Source organism: Triticum aestivum, chromosome 7B (assembly GCF_018294505.1).
Source record: "Triticum aestivum cultivar Chinese Spring chromosome 7B, IWGSC CS RefSeq v2.1, whole genome shotgun sequence".
Classification (NCBI taxonomy): Eukaryota; Viridiplantae; Streptophyta; class Magnoliopsida; order Poales; family Poaceae; genus Triticum; species Triticum aestivum.
This window is the reverse complement of record NC_057813.1, coordinates 503,355,242-503,372,757: the sequence shown is the minus strand read 5'-3', so window position 1 is coordinate 503,372,757 and position 17,516 is coordinate 503,355,242. Positions and strand designations below refer to the sequence as shown.

At 50.5% G+C, this 17,516-nt stretch overlaps 1 protein-coding gene across 1 annotated transcript; it reads left to right on the top strand.

The window, feature by feature from the left end:
- The first annotated feature begins 8,125 nt into the window (after positions 1-8,125).
- On the top strand, positions 8,126-17,107 carry LOC123156648 (uncharacterized). Its single transcript, XM_044574787.1, has 3 exons — positions 8,126-8,327; positions 16,373-16,419; positions 16,591-17,107. Exons 1-3 carry the CDS (start codon positions 8,150-8,152, stop codon positions 16,930-16,932), a joined length of 567 nt encoding a protein of 188 aa, XP_044430722.1. The 5' UTR covers positions 8,126-8,149; the 3' UTR covers positions 16,933-17,107.
- Positions 17,108-17,516: the final 409 nt, after the last annotated feature.

Below are 17,516 nucleotides of genomic sequence, written 5' to 3'. Positions count from 1 at the left end.
GATGCTGCTGCCGCCATCTATCAAGACTCTGGAGAAACGGGTTGCTCGCCTCTCCGTTGCAAGGGTCGCTTCTAGGACCAGGGTGTACGAACCAGGAGAAGGCATCACTTCCGGGTGGTCGGCCCTGCTCCAATTGATAGGCTTTTCGGACCAATGCATGAACTCTGGGGTACTGGAGGCCACTGCTTGCACTTCTTGTTGTTGTTGCCGTCTGCTGCGTCTGTCGTCAGCCATGCTGGTGAACACAACATAGGCCCCGTGTTCCTATGGCTACTCATCTTGGATGGCGCCGACTGGCCGGGCCGCCGGCTGCTGGGGCTGAGGAGGCGGCGGTCCGGCAGGCGGAGAAGGCAGGAGTCCGTCTCCCTTGGCAATTCTGGTGAGCCAGTGACACTTCCGAGTGGTGTGGTTGGAGGGCTTCGCGCCGCTATGGAATTTGTAGGGCGCGTCTAGGGTCTGTTCGTAAGAGAAGGCGGGCAACCAATTGGACTTGCCGCCCTTCTGCAGCTTGGGGGCTAGCTGCCCTTCTGGCTACTGATCCTCGACCATTGCCACCTACCGGCTAGCGGAAGCCGGCTGAGTGGCCTTTCGCTTGTTATCTCCCGGCTGCTGTCGCCGACTGGTGTCTCCAGCCGAAGTCCGAGGTGCCTGGGGTGCCACCTTTCCGGACGCGTCAACCAGGATTTTCGCCTTCATGGAGGAGTCAGCCGTGGCGTGCTTGTCGGCGATGACCAGCAGCTCATCGAGGGTCTCGGGCTCGTCGTAGAGGAGTCGATGCTTGAGGAGGGTGCCATCTCGGCACCCGGCAGTAAAGTACTCGATTGCCTGCACCTCATGCACGCCTTCGCAGGAATTGCGCAGCTCAGTCTAGCATGTGAGGTAGTCACGAGTTGACTCTGTGGGCCCTTGGACGCATAAGGAGAGCTGTCGGGGCTTGGGGGCCCGCTTGTAAGTGTTGGTGAAGTTGCGGATGAAGACCTCAATGAAATCAACCCAGCTGTTGATGCTGCGGGGCTTCAGGTTGTTGAGCCACGTCCGAGCAGTGCCTTGAAGCATGAGCGGGACGTATTTCACGGCAACGCGCTTGTTGCCATTTTCTATGCTGACGGCTGTAGAGTAGTCGACCAGCCAATCCTCCGTCTTCACGGAGTCGGTGTACTTGGGCGTGTCGCGCGGGAGGGTGAACACTTTGGGGAAGGGCTCATCACGGATTCGGGGGCCGAAGCATGGCGGGCCCAGTGCATCTTCTTCTTCGAGCGCCAGGGATCGGTTGAGACGGCCGATCCGGTGGCGAGCATCGTTCTCTCCGACTCCCTCTCGGCAGCCAAGGCGGTCGCCGAGAGTCGGGTGCGTGACAAGAGGCGGAGTGGGGTATCTCACTCCATGAGGCGGGGGAGCCGGCAGGTCGCCTCGCCGCTCTACTGCATGAGGGCGGCCCTCCTTGTCTCGCTCGATGGAGATGCGTGTCCGACTGCGGCTAGCAGCTGGCTCATTGCCCTTTCCTCCGCGGGTGCCGCCAGTTAGCGTCCAAGAGGTTGCCCCATGGTCTCGGCGTGGGGGCGGCTCGTTGTTTCGTCCGGCTGGGTCTTCAGCGCGGCAGGCGACCTCGTGTTGCGCGGCCGCCGTGTCCAGGAGCTGCTGGACTCGTTCCGTCATGTGGCGGAGTTAGTCGCCGTTGTACTTGTTCAGCTCATCCATCACCGCCTGGGCGGCTCGGATGTTTTCTGCAGGCGTGGCGTAGACGGGGCGCTCCACCCTGAACATGGTGGCGATGGTCGCGCCACGTTGCCGAACGGTGCCAAGGCGGCTGGGCCCGCCAGGAGCCGGCGTGCCGCCTACGGCCCGGTCCATCTCGCGCCGATAGGCGTCTAATAGCTGGCGCATGCTGGCCAGGCGGCCAGCGCTCTCGACAAGCTGAAGGCGGCATGCCTCCAGCACCTCAGCATCCGCGTCCTTGGGAATGGGCGCCGTGAGGGCGCATAGGGTGGCCTCAAGGGGATCTTGAGCACGCCCGTCCGAGTGCTCCTCGATGTTGATGACGAGCACCTCTGTGATGGTGCTCCCGCCATTGTACTCGCGAGGAGGCGGCTCATCGTAGACCACCACGTCGGTGGGAAATGCGTCGAGCGACGCCGTGTCGGAGTCGACGATCATCGGATAGGTCGAGCCGACGGACTCCAGGTCCACAGCGGGCTCGCTTGTGACATGGAGCTGGTCGAGGAGGCTGACGAGGCGGCTCTCGGGGCAGCTTGTGCCCGCGTCGGAGGCTGGCTCGTCAGAGAGGTCGATCTTGCCGACGAGGTCAGCGAGGCAACTCGCCGTGCAGGCGATCCCCGCGCCATGCAGCGCGTCGAGGCTGACGCCGTCGGGCGTGCTTGGCTGGCTTCGCTCGCCAGGAAGGAACAGGGTATCCGTCCAGAGCAGATCTCCGGGAGATGGTGCACCTCGCCCCATGATGGGCACCAAATGTCGGGGGTTGGGTACGACATATGCCAATGGATGGCTTATCATGGTGGGAGCGAGTAGAACATCGCCGGTGCCTGGAAGTGGGATAAGGCATAGGCACGAATGCTGGCGTACTTTACCCAGGTTCGGGGCTCTCCTAGGAGATAACACCCCTAGTCCTGCTCTGCGGGGTCTCCGCATGATCACTAAGGCACAAGTGATACAATGGTGCTCCTTGAGCTGTATGCCTGAGGCAGTAGGAGGCAAAGCTTAGCCCTCTTCCTGCTCTAATGGGTGGATAGTTCTAATGGGGCCGAACCCTTTGCATTGGTGGCCTGGGGGGTTTATATAGGCCTACCCCCAGGGGTACAATGGTAATCTGGCCGGCTGCTGGGCCCGGCCGTCAGTGTCTCCAGCCTCTGGCTTCTCCGCCGACCGCTAGGGCCCGCCGCCTGGCGGGCCCCGCTGACTGATTGGTGGCTGCTTACTGTAGCCGTGTCATTGGTGACGAGAGCTTGGTCACCTTTGCGTGGCTATAGTCCCGCCGCCTGGCGGGAGGTCACTGTAGCCACACCTGGTCTCATCAGCTTAATGGCGTGCATGTCTTGGGATAAGGGACGGCCGCCTGCTGGAGGCCGGCTCCTCTTGAATCCGCTTGGTCGAGCTTCCGTCGTCTTCCTTGGGGTCGTTGCCAGATAGGGCCCGCCTCCGGCGGGCCGTTCCGACAGGCCATCGTGGGGAACAGGACTCCGCCTGCCTAGAGCAACGTCAGGGTAGATATGGCACAGTGCTTCGTGCGGGGATCTCCGTCTGTACGGAGCACTGTAGCCACGCCCGTCTCGAGCGTGGGAGGCGATGTGCTTCACTATAGCCGGTCCTTGCCTTGTACTTTGGAAGGGAGCTCGGCCGCCCGTAGTTGTGAGGTGGTCGCGTGCCTGTTGCCACCCTCTTAGGAAGGCGGCCGCCAGGAGCCGGCCGCCCGGAGTGCCGTAGTCTTGGGTTACCCGCCCTCTGGCAGCCGGCCACTGAGCCAGCCGGCCCCAGAGGGCGGAGTTTCGGCTTGGGGCCCAGCTAGGCGGAGCTGGCCCAAAGTCTTGATAAATCTTGGGGCTCGGGTGAGCCTACCCGTAGCCCATTACTCCGACACTGCCCACCACTCAACTGCTTCGGATGGCTTTGATAACCCGACTGCTTCTGTTGTTGCCCTCCTTGACCAGACTGCTGCTGATTATTACCGCCTGGATGTCCCTGAAAACCGGAGTTTGAACCACCGCCGGGCCATGAAAACCGCCGGCCCCTGAGCCGCCGCCAGATCCATGACTACCGTCAAAAGTGTTAGAATTTTTAAACGCCTTCATGATCGCGCAATCTTTACACAGGTGTGTGGCGGGGCGCTCCCGGGTGCCGTGTCTCGGGCAGGTCTCATTAAGTAGTTGATCAAGAGACGGGCATGACCCGCCGGATCGAGGCGGCTTACCCTTACGTCTCTGATTGTTACCTTGCGCATTGGCATTGGCCACAAACTCCGGGTTACCATCCGCCTTACGCTTATTGCCTCCTTGATTCATCGGGTTATGTTGTTGACCCTTTCCATTGCCGTTCCTTTTTCCCTTCCCTGTCTTCTCATCATCAGACGCGGGATCCTTGGTACTATCAGAATCGACATATTTGACTAAAGCCGCCATCAGCGTACCCATGTCGTTGCAGTCACGTCTAAGGCGCCCCAGTTTCTGCCTCAGCGACTCAAAGCGGCAATTCTTCTCCAACATAAGGACTGCAGAGCCGGCATCCATCTTGTCAGATGAATGTATTATCTCCTTGACCCGGCGTACCCAATGAGTGGTGGATTCACCCTCCTCCTGCTTACAGTTCGTCAAGTCCATGATCGACATAGACTGCTTAGAGGTGTCCTTGAAGTTCTGGATAAAACGGGCTTTTAACTCTGCCCATGAGCCAATGGAATTGGGTGGTAAACCTTTTAGCCAAGACCGGGCCGTTCCATCTAACATCATGGTGAAGTATTTAGCCATTGCCGCGTCACTGACTTCCAACAGCTCCATGGCCATCTCATAACTCTCGATCCATGCTCCGGGCTGTAAGTCAGCCGTGTAATTTGGCACCTTTCAAGGTCCCTTGAAGTCCTTGGGTAGACGCACATTACGCAAAGCCGGTACCAAACAGGGAACACCACCGGTTCTAGTGGCTACTCCCATCTCAACAGAAGTCGTTGAATACTCCGGGAAATCCTGATGAGCTGCCTGTTGAGCCACCAGCTGAGCCGCCCGCTCGTTGTCCTGGCGTACTCGATCTTGCACCGGGTTATAGCCACCGGGTTAGTTATGGCGTTGGGCGTTGCTTGAAAAAGCTTCAGACTCCATGTGCCTGCTGTAACTCGGGCTCTGGTTCTGACGAGGCGGTGCTAACCAAGGCGGTGGAGTTGAATGGATCTTGTCCCGACTATAAGAATAGGTCACTTGTTGAGCCAAGGCCGTCTGAAGAAGTTCTCTGACCCTCCGGCTCTCCACCGTTGTCGGGTCATCGCCGTCCATGGGAAGAGCCGCCAGACGGGCCGAAGCCGCGATTAAGTTCTCCATGGGGTTGGAAAAGTGACCCGGCGGTACCGGCACATAACGCGGTGGTGCCATGCTCACATGAGGAGGTGGCATCTCTCGAGGCTGAACTGGTCCTCCTGCTCCGGCTGTCATAAACTGATTGGTCTCGGGCGGGTTACTTGGGCCAGTTCTGTGTGTAGCAAAAAGAACTCACGGGTCATAGTTCGGAGGTAGACAGGATTGGGTTTTCTGATGTCTCCTCCTCATCACCTCATTGGACGCGTTTAAGCTCATCGTGAGTTGGTAAGCTTCTGACTGCAACCGCTGCACCCGAGCATCGAGAGCCGCCCGCTCTGTGGCTAGTCTAGTATCCTCAGCTGCCAAGGCCTCCTTGGCCTGAGCTATCTCCTCACGCACCCGTGCCACCTCCGCGTCATGCTCATCTTTATTTGCAGGAATAACCGTGGTGGTTAACAGGGCCATAAGCTTGTCCATGAGGTCTACCAGCACCTGAGCCGGCTGGCGCACAGGGCCACCTGCCCCGGCTGTCCCTATCCCAGATGTTATTGCTGCGGCAGCTGTAGAGTTAGAGCCAGGCTGAGTCCCAACCATAAAGATTCCTGCCCATCTTGGTGGCTCACAGGGGTCTGGAATACTGGTGCCATCGGAACAGCCCCCGAGCACGCCGTCTTATACTTGGTACAACGAATCTGTTGAGCCGGCGGATGAATCACCGTCTGAGAGGACAGCCGTCTCACCCCCATCTCCAGATCCTTCAGAGAGTTCCTCTCCATGGATGCAGCCCACGAAGACACGCTTCATGACAGGTTGAACTCGAGTCTTCCTCGCACACTGAGCCGTCTCGACGAGGTCGGTGCAGTTGTCCGGCTCAGGGCCCGGCTCACCGATCTGGCCGATGAAGACGTGGATTCCGCCGAAGGGGACCCGGTACCCGTACTCAATTGAACCGGCGTCGGGACCCCACCCTTCGTCATCGATGTAGATCTTGCCGCGACGACTCTTGGTCATCCGGCCCACTACGTATCCCTTGAGCCCTGCGAAGTTGCCCTTCAAGAACTCAAATCCACCGTGCGCTGGCCCCACGGTGGGAGCCAACTATCGTGGAATTGTCACGTCAGATGTCCTCGTGAAAGGACTTGGTTGTGGAGCCATCGCAACTAGGAAGCTTGAAGGGGTTAATCGGGACAAGGGACACGAGAGGTTTTATACTAGTTCGGCCCCTTACGATGAAGGTAAGGCCTACGTCTAGTTGGGTTGGTATTGATGTTTCGATGACCAGGGAGCGAGATATGCTATGCCCGGCTCTCGATGAGTTGTTTCTTACCCTAAGCCGCCAGCAGGTCGTCCCCTTATATACACGGGTTGACGCCCTGTGGCTTACAAAGTCCCAGCCGGCTTATAAACAGTGTCCAGCTCGGTGACTAGTTACATCTACCTTATGATACAAGTCATACCATTATGGCGGTTTACTACAACGGGCCTTAAGTCGCCTGTGGGCTTTAAGCCCTCTATTGAACCGCCATCTTCATGCTTGGTCTTGGGCTTCTTTCTGGTGAGTCCTCTTTGCGTAACCCGGCCCCTCCTGGGCGGCTTACCCAAATAGTTATATCCCCAACAGGTTTTGTTTGGCCAACTTGATCTATTTATCTTGCAATTGGAAGAGGTGCCCGGTAGTGGGTTTGATCTTACGGTGCTTGATCCCAGTGACAGAAAGGGAACCAACACGTATGTATTGTTGCTACTAAGGATAAAAAGACAGGATCCATATCTGCTGCAATAGATAAACGGATCTTGTCTAGATCATGTCATTGTTCTTATTGCATTACTCCGTTTTTTCATGAACTTAATACACTAGATGCATGCTGGATAGCGGTCGATGTGTGGAGTAATAGTAGTAGATGCAGGCAGGAGTCGGTCTACTAATCTTGGATGTGATGCCTATGTAATGATCATTGTCTGGATATCATCATGATTATTTGAATTCTATCAATTGCCCAACAGTAATTTGTTCACCCACCGTTTGCTATTTTTCTCGAGAAAAGCCACTAGTGAAACCTACGGCCCCCGGGTCTTCTTTCTCATATATTTGCCTTCCGATCTACTTTTTCCTTGCGTTTATTTTCAGATCTATTAAACTAAAATATACAAAAATACCTTGCTGCAATTTATTTGATCTGCAATCTATTTATCCCATCTGCAAATTTACCTCACATCCTTTGCCTATCTTGAGGCGCCGTACCTCGAAAGGGATTGACAACCCCTTTAACACGTTGGGTTGCAAGGTGTTGCTATTTGTGTGCAGGGGTTGTTTACGTTGTGTTGCTTGGTTCTCGTACTGGTTCGATAACCTTGGTTTCATATCTGAGGAAAATACCTACCGCTGTTGTGCTGTATCATCCCTTCCTCTTTGGAAAAAAGACTGACGTAGCTTCAAGCGACATAGAGAGGCACTAGGATTTTCTCCTTGGTCACCTCCAATGACACTGTCGTCATCAATACCTCCTCGTCCCAGTATTTTGCGTCATTGACTCGTAAGTGTTCCACCCACTCTTTGCATTCTGTCATGATGAACTCTTTGTTTTCACTGACCAAGATCGTTTTGTAGGCGTTTTGCACAAATTTATCTTCATGGAAGATAGAAGTTGAGTGGGTTGTGCACTATGCGAGTTGTACCTAAACACACATGATGAACCTTGCATATACCAAACACCGTATTGCATAAGATGAGAATAAGGAAGCCCGAGTGTGGTCCTCGACAAACAAGCCATCGACATTATGTAGACCGTGGGAAGCTAGAGGAGTCTTCATATCTAGTTCCATCAGATAAAATGTTTCATTATGTACCAAGGATAAAAGAGAATAACTATCACAACGCTGCATACGCAAATTTTTCTACATTATCACGTGCCTATTAATTCCCCATCGTGATTAATCCCGAGAAATCAAAACCGCCACCTACCATATTAATTTGAGATTTCACGCTGTTGACCACGTGGCCCACCCTATAAGCCTCGTCTGCCCATTCGCGCAGCCGTTACAACTCATATCTTCATCTTTCGTCTATCCCCATCATATATTTCTAGTTCAATCCATTCTGATCCCCCCAAGGGAATTCTAGATAGCTGAGATTTATGGCCTCCCGGCGGCTTCGGAGTTGGCGGCGGCGAGGAACTAGTGGCTGGGCTACGCGCCGAACCTCCGCGTTGCGGTGGAGCATGGTGACTGGGGTGTCGGGGAGAGGCACCGGTCTCTTCTCCGCTACCGCCTCCGTCAATATATCTTCGTCTCCACATTGCTCCTCGTTGACATGTAAGTGTTCCACACATTTATTTGCATCATGCGGTGATCAAATCATTGTTTCCAATGATTGGCATGTTTCATAGGAATTTTGCACAAATTTCTCTTTGGTAAAGATAGAGTCGAGCGGGTTGTGCAACAAATCTAGTGTAGATCAAGAACCATACCATGTATGATTGGAGCGAGGAAGCCAGAGATTTCACTCTCCCTGGCTTCTAAGAGTTGTCGTCCTTTATGAAGCCACCAACATTTTGTAGCGTGGCGATCCGGAGGAGTCTCCAAATCCAAATCTGTCATATCAAATATTTAATTGTGAGAAATGAGAATAAATATCACACCACCGTCGCATATAGGGATGCAATTCTTTTGTCACATTATCACTTTCCTATTGATTCGCTATGGTGGTTAATCATGAGAGGCAAAAAACAAAACCTACCAAATTAATTGGAGTCCACACTGCTGACTAGGTAGCCCACCCTGTCAGCCTTGCATGCCCTTACACGCGGCTGTTAACAGTTCATCGTGCCACCTATACCCAGGACCCGAAATTTCCAATTCGACCGGAAATTTCCAATTTGATTCAGTTTGATCCAGACCACTAAGAATTCAATCTACACTAAAATTTGATGTACATATTTGGCCTTCGAATCATGCATTGGTATTCGCTAGTCTCCAGTGCTGCTATTTGGGTGGTCTCGACATTCACCTTCGGAAACTTGTCCCAATACCAAGCACCACCCCCGCACCTTACGAGCTCCCTATATCAATACCGAGCACTACACCTCCGCATTGCTCTAAAATTGGATCCCCCACAAAACACACTGTTTTGTTGACCCTAAAAAGAAATGGGAAGGGATAATACAAACACATCAGCATGAGAAGAGATGCGGCGACCAGGAGCTCAACCACGGCAGTTAGCCAAGCGCCCCCTTGGGCGTACATCCATGGATCTCGACAACAGTAACCACGCTCCCTGGTGTGTTAATTACCACTCCATCTCTAGGACCCTCTTTCCTCTCCTCTAGTGGCTTTCAACTGTTGTAGTCCCATCAGTGGCCACGAACAAGCCCTTGAGGCGACTCTTCAGGATGAACTCCCTGGGCACCTGCAATCGCATTCAATTTCTCGCGCAGAGGCATCGAGGATGATGGAGAGGAGCTGCATCTGGGGCGATTCTTGAGGCTACGACTGTAGCAACTGAGGGGATTTGGTAGGGGTGTTAGAGGGAATCCCGTAGATATTGTCTGTGGCACCGGCAATAGATGGCTGCCTGGGTATGGGCTAGACCGGGCCAAAGTACTAATGGGCAATTCAATACATTGGCAATCCAAACAAAGATTGGAATTGGTTTCTCTCTCAAAATACCAAGCACCTAATGCATGTACATCCAAACAACATAACTTGAGTTGTGGCCCATATCAATGCCTTGGTTGATTTGGTATTGTAGCCCAATTCGATTTCTTGGGTTGAATATCTATAGCCAAACGAAGCGCTAGGGTTTACATCCTCCGGGATGCTCCAAGATAGTTGTGGCGACGTCAGCAAGGGCCTGGGGACTGGGCAATGAGTTGGACCTCTGTGGCGCGGCATAGCCACCATGGAGAGGCACGGTTGCCGTCGTCCAGACTTTTTCATCGTATTCCTGTAAGAATTCCACCAAATTTGTTTCATTGCTATATTCATGAACCTTCAAGGGTCGAATTGGTTGGACGCAAGGTGGAGGGGGAGGAAGAGCAGAGATTAGGTGGATGTTGCACGTACCCAACCTCCATGCAGGGTGGACGGATCCACGGGGTTGTGGTTTATTTATTTTGATCTTTTGTTTCACATTGTGGATCATGATCATTTCATGTTTTTGGTTGGTCGAATCAGAACTTTGGGGTCTATTGCTAGCAGGCTGCAACGTGAATGGGTTGCTAGGAACATCCAAGGTCAGATTGACGCCATTCCCACATCGCCTTTCGTCGGCCTAAGCACCTCATCGGTCTCTGACCGGCTGCCGGAGAAACAACAACGCCTCTGTCACCTCAAGCACCATTGTCGACACAATCGCTGCTCGTCCCTGCCATGACATGCCTTTGTGTGACTTGGTACGTGTAGCTCACGCCACCGCGACATGCCCAAAACACGGTAAAGATGCACATCGTCGAGGCCCAGCGCCGGGCATGCACTTCGGTTGGCCCCCTCCGAATTTGTATGAGGAAGGGGAGAGGGAAGTACTGATCTCGAATGAGGAGGGGATATTAGTTAACCATACCGCTGAGTTTGAGGTGGTCGGTGCCGTGGCCGGGAGAGAAAACACCCACGTCCTCTCAATGGATGAGGTGAAGGAGCAATAGTGTTGCACACTCGCTGAGGAGGCAAAGGAGCAACGCCTCCCGACCAAGGTCAAAAGTTTTCGCACCATCTGAGGGTCGTGTTCCTGATGTTGTGGGTCAGGCCATGACAATGAGGTCGGCGTAGAATAAAGTGATCATGTTCGTGTTGTATCTTTCAGTCAATGAGTTCTTCACTCAGGAAAATCGCTTGATGTATTCCCTTTGATTCTCATCTTCTTGCTGGATGTAGAGCTACCAATCACATGTGTTTCCCAACCAGTTGTAGGATCCTGGAAGTTGTCGTCGAACAACTTCTCTAGGTACTTCCAGTTGTGAAGGCATCCTTCCAGGAGAAGTATTTAACAAAAAAACTACCACAATTCATCCAACCCTACCTACAAACTAGCACTTTACGATTTTGTCCTAAAAACTACCACTTTATGTCTGATTTTTTTTGCTAAAAACTACCATGTTTGACAATTACCTGGTTAGACATTTTTAAACACGTTTCTGACTGGCTGGGCCCACCCATCAGGTTGATAGTTAACTTTGACCGTTATTACAAATGGGGCCCGCGTGTCATCTCTCTTCTTCCTTCTCACTCTTTCTTTTGTATTTGAACAAGCATCCTGTGTGCATAGGGGACCTTGTGTACGTTGTTCATCACGTCAAAGCGAGCTTTTGGCGAGCCACCGCGTTTGCAACTCGATCTGATGGCCTCTGCTACGACATTGAGTACCCCGGCAGCGCCACCACCACTGTCGCATGCCCCTTCATTGGCAGTGGGTTGGCCCGCGTGTTAGTTTTGAGTCGCTGGAAAATTCACCGTGAGGAGATCACGTGCAAAGCTAGCTTCCAAAGCTAGAAGGCAGGCAGCTGGATGGATTCTCCTAGCACTGTATGTGCGACTCACCGATACTAATTGGACCTCTCAACGAGAATAGAACAAGCATGTGTTGTTCAGCATAGAGGACACCGATAGATGCGACGGGGGGCAGAAAGGGAAGCTGCAAGAGGAGGGGGCAAGGAGAGCACTGACTTCGAGTTCCTTCTTGCCGGTTGCTGGCAGTGTCCATCACGCTGCCCTCTAATGAGCTCTTCTCTGGAGGCAAGCTTGTGCTAACTCGATTCGGCTGGTCGTGTCCACCATGCCCCTAATGAAGAGTATGAGGCAATGGTGGGGCCTGGATAGCTTGATTCGGTCAGCGATTGGAAACCACCGAAGGACGAGGCAATGGGGACTACCAATGATCAGATCCTCCATGGGACCATTGGCATTTCAGCCACCCAGGATGACTGGAGCGATCCTGGAAAAAGGGACATGCCCCGTGTCGTCCCCCAGAAGGGCGACTCGGGCGACCGCCATCTCCTCCATCCGTCGGCCCTCCCTGCTCTGCTGTTCCTCATCATCATCGTCGGAAGGCAAAGCCCGTGTGTGGTGGAGGTGGCGGGGCAACTCGGCTGGTCTCCTCTCAGTGGTGGTTGTCGGCACACCGACAATGATGGATGGCGGAGATAGGGCTCTGGGGCAGGGGCCCCTCTTAGAGGCGATGGCGACTATGGTGGCCACTTGGGTGGTGTCATGACAGGGCTTGCAGGCTACATGTGGTGCCGCTGTAGCGGCCGCAGTGGGGCTGGGAGTCGCCGGATCCGACCAGGAGTGGCTGGTCCCCGTTTCCTACCATGGTTGGCATCTTACCAAGTTCGGGCCTCTGCGGTGTGTGTGGCACGAATTGGCATCGTTGACCTTTGTCTACAGGTCTGGATCAAGAGGAGGGCGACATGGGGGCTGCTGGCTTTGGCCTAATAATGGTTGTTTGGCCTCAGTGCTCCTCTTCCACCAAGTCATCTTTCTTCCGGATGTCGATCTCTTGGATCTGGCTGCTGATGATTTTCGATCTTCCCTGTTGGAGATACATACAGATTGGCGTATGTCGCCCTCGATATCTAAATCGAAAAAGCTTCGGGGGCGCGTGTCATACTATCAGCCAGCAAGGCCTCAAGAGGACGTCATGAAGCTTTGATTTATTATCAGTGTCATGGGACATGTCTTGTCAAGACTCTCATGGCATTCATAAAGGTGGAGAAATTCATGGCGGCTGTGATTGGAGGTCTTGAAGCTTTGGTGGAAGGGTGTATTGGATATGATGAAGGTTGTGTACCAGGTGTTGGGTGACTTGTAATAGCGGCCTTGGCAAACAGGGGCAACAACACTGAAGGGCTGCATTTTTGGTGGTGCTCCTCGAGTATCGAGTCTCGATTCCAAGGGTGGAAACTCAAGGTCTGGCCTTTATTGGTTGTACTTGGCAATGGTCTTATTGAAGGCATTGTTTTTGGGTGAACTTAGACTTTCTCTAGGGTGAAAACCCAAGATATTCGATTGGGAATGACAACACTTGTGCTTTGTTTTTTTCTTGGAGGTGTTGCTTTTGGAGAACCTGTTTTGTAATCCGGGTGTTGTCTTCTGTGGTGGTTAGAGCGCTGCTGATGCTAGTGATTGATCATCATGGTGGGGTCTTTTTTCCTTTTCTTTTTGGCTATGTGTATCCTTGATGCTTTTGGACATCTTGTTTGTATAGAGGCTGGGTGTAATTGGTATTTTCATGATATTAATATATTCCCTTTGTCGAAAAAGATCCTCCATGGAAAATTTAAGAGGAAGGAGATAGAACTGACATGTGGGCCCCACATGTTAACAGTTAAAGTTAAACGTGTTAACTTTTTCAGTTCTGACATGTAGGCCAACCCTGTCCTAATCGTGTTCAATTTCGGCTAAATCAGTCACTAGTGTTTTTTGCCAAAAAATTAGGCGTAACATGGTAGTTTTTGGGACAAAATCGTAAAGTGGTAGTTTATGGGTAGGATTGGATGAATTGTGGTAGTGCCTCCCGGCCATGCATGGTCGAAGAGTTTTCGTACCATTTGAGGGACTTGTGCCCGATCTTGTGGATCAACCCATGACAATGGAGGTCGGCGGAGAATACAGTGGTCACGTTCGTGTTGTGTACTTCATACAGTGAGTTCTTGACTCGGGAAAAATCGCTTGATGTATTCCCTTAGAGTCTCGTCTTCTCGCTGGATGTAGAGCCATGGGTCACATGTGTTACCCGGCCTGTTGTAGGTGTTATGGAAGTTGTTGTCGAACAACTTCTCTAGGTACTTCTAGCTGTGAATGCATCTTCCAGGAGGCTCGTGAGCCATGCGCGGGAAGACTCGGCCACATCAAAGGCATGCATCGCACAACCTTGTAGTCATTGCCTCCGGGGTGACATAGGTGGTGTGGTAGTTTGTGAGCCAGATGTCGGGTTTGCCGGCACTAGTGTACTTTTACACACCACATATATGAAAGCGCTTTAGCAACTTGACATTGTGGATGTGGGTGCAAAAGGCGTTCAACCCTGAATAGGCGATGTTATCATCTTGAAGGTGATCTTCTTGATCTCGGTGTTCGATGTCCTCATCCCCACGCCCACTAGTGTAAAGATCATGACCTCAGGTATCTTGGGAAGGCCTGAGCTGTTGCTATGTGGCAGGTTGCCTCTCCTCTCCCTCCTGGTCCTAGGGCCATCGGACGTGGGCGAGCTTGTTCCTCTCCGTGGCCAGCAACCCTAGAGTTCATCAAGGCCTTCAAGCGGTGAACAGAAGAGTCAGAGTTCTGTGAGCCCTCTATGCTCCTAGTCTTTGAGCTCACCATGATCACGATGGCCCAAGCCTTGGAGATCGTCGCCGGCTAGACAATGACTTCCTAGAGTTGGACACGGATTTGGTGGAGCTAATCATGACCTGCCGCACCTTTTGGGATCTCAATTGCATGTGCCTCCATCATGGTAAAGACAGGGTTTGGATCAAGAAGTCAAAGACAGGGAAGCCCTTCTTCTTTGGGAAGTTGAACTTAGTATTGACTTGGCAACTATGATTGCACAACTCTTGAACGTGTTCGTTGCGCTGGGCAGCGAGCTCGTTCTTTGGGCGCTCGAGCTCCTCCTCCTTGGCAGAGAGGTAAAGGCTCACCACCTCGAGCTTCTCCCCTTCAGGACTTTTCTCAGTGATGAGAGTCATCAACACATCAAAGTTGGTAGCCACGCTAGTTCCAACCCTTGTCATGAAGACCTCACTAGCAGGGTTATAGCTGGTCGATCCTTCACTGTTGTATTGATCAGAATCGAGGACAGGCAAGATAGAGTTTTTGATTTTTCATAAAAAACATTTGTTTTAGTTCTTGCGGATAAAACCACAATTGCTAGAATTAGTCTAAACAACCGCGTGATTACAGATTCGACACTTGTTTTGTGCAACGTGAAAATTTACATTTTCTCTAAGGTTGATAGGAAACACAAATTACCTTTCCACCGTCCTGAAAATTGAATTGTTAGCTTCATATTCCATTCTATTACTAGGAAGCGTTTTTAGTGATAGCTAATGATTAATGAAGTGGTATGGATGGTCAATGTTGCCCGTGGAAACTGTCATGGCGGTCGATGAGTCCTATGGTGGTGATTAGCGTTTGACACAGTGGCTGGGAAGGTCAATTGTAGCAGGAAATAGGTTAATTAACACCTCTTAGAGAAAACCTCTCTAGCTAAAATGTGGCATGTTGCATTATTGTGATAACTGACAGCTAGTAAGGGTAGATGATGGGTTGGTGAACACATATAGAGAAGAGGTGGGCATGAATGATCTAGTGGGAATGTGCAACCGGTAGGTAGTGATGATGATGAAGGTTTACAACTGGTTGTGCTAATGGTGGGTAACAACAATGACAAAGGTGACAACATGGGTGAGGAAAGAAGTGTTAATTAAATTGTCAGGACAAACCTTGGCCAACTTAACTACTTCCTCTTGGGGGCAAGAAGATAATAAGGGGACAAATAATTTTGTCATTTTCACTAAAAATTTCACAAAACCAATGGCATGTTTGCAATCTTCTGAAGTTTATGGCTTTTCCAGCAATTGGGTTAACACACTAGTTTTTGAACCTAGGAGAAGCTTCATTGATTAGAAATTTAGCATAGTTATTAAAACATACTAGCTTGGTGGCTGAAATTTTCCTTCCACCATGTTCCTCGAAGAAAATTATGTGTAATCCAAATTGTACCATCTTTTTTTTAATTCATATTTTATTTTACCCTTACAGAAAAGGGGTCAAAGTTATGCCAAAAGAATACACTACTGCTTAAACTGGCATCTACTTAATTTATAGTTGGGATTTGGAATATGTCTAATATATTTTGTTCGTGTTACTTATTTGTATCATTTTATACTAGTCATACAAGATAATGCATTAATAGACACGAGCCAAATTGCAGATGTGCATGTGATAGTGAAACATGGATCCCTGATATGTTGAATATTTACAAATATATTTTTATAAGTATATAATTGTATTGCCTTTTTCTCTAAATGGATCACTTTTAAGTTATGTAAACTGGAAGTAAAAAGAAGTATATCAATGCTCCTTGCCCGAGCATTTATGTCAATAAAAATTCCTTTAGCCAATGTTGTGTGTTCTTCTACTACATTTCCCAAAGCCATAGCACCATGTTCCTTGCTACGCCATGTTAGTACAGACAACTACACGGATCTAAAATAACATTCCATCATCGTGAGACTTCCCCACATGTTATAGAATTCTCCGATGATGATGTTTTTATCAAGGCAGTTATCTTTGGCCAAATTTTGGTCTACATTCACTTGAATATTTTACTGGTAATACTCATGGTTTGTGGCATTTGGATCCAGGTAATGGATTGCAAGCTTCTATGTTTTGTGACATCGGTAATGGTCAGGTAAATTCTCCTTGTCTACCAACAAGAAATGACTGCTATATTCAAATGCATTTGAGAATAGCTAGCTTAACAAATTTTCTATTGGACCCAGTTTACCATTGAGAATGCATTTCTGAATCTTCATAGCACTAAGCTAATGCTTCTGGATTTTTATGATTATCTTCAATGCAGACAAGCACTGGTGCCTGGTTCTCATGGAATGAGATCAACCCGTACGACGGGATCCTGAACCTCAAACCACCCGACTTCACCACCCTCCTAACCATCATGAATGGTGAAGGATATTGGTCTGAGGTTGCGGCGCGCCATGGCAGCATCGCTCACCTCCAGGATGCTGCATTTGCCCCACTATTGCACTTCATGAACAACCTCGAGCCGCATAATGCCGAAGACAACCCCTACAACGAGCTCAATGTGTTGCTCAAGGAAGATGTCGGTGAGAAGAATGGTAGAGATGCATGTGCCACCGATGAGGATTTGGCTATGGAATTTCTTGTGGATGATTCTGAATGATTGTGTCTAGGTTATTTATATATTGTACCAAAACTTTGAATTTTATTCAGATTAGTGTGTTATATGTGGTTAATATCCCCATGTTTTGGGCAGAGAGGTTATGATTTTTTTTCTAATTTTATGAGACGAGAGTGTTGTATTTGCAGTAATTTTTCTTATGTATATTTGATTTTGGGGATATTACATTATTTGGCATGGTAGGTACATTTAGTGGCAAAGAAAGCTAGCTGGAGAAACTATTATGGGCAGCTGAACAGAAGTGCATTTGATAAGTTCTCAAATTTACACATGTCCTAAGTGTGCTTCACTTCCGTGAAGCTTATTTTGTGTTTTTACGCGAGAAACAAAGTTGTCTTCACTTTAGGAGAAGCACACGTGCACTTTCACGCGGAAGCACATATGAGCTTCACTTTTGGAAAAGCATAGTTGTCCATTCATGCGAGAAGCACAACTGTGATTAATTAAAAGCACATATGTGCTTCACATTTTGAGAAACACGGCGAAAAAGTGGAGCACAATTGTGCTTTCACGCGAGAAGCACACGTGTGCTTCACTTTTTGGAAAGCACGGTTGTGCTTTCACGT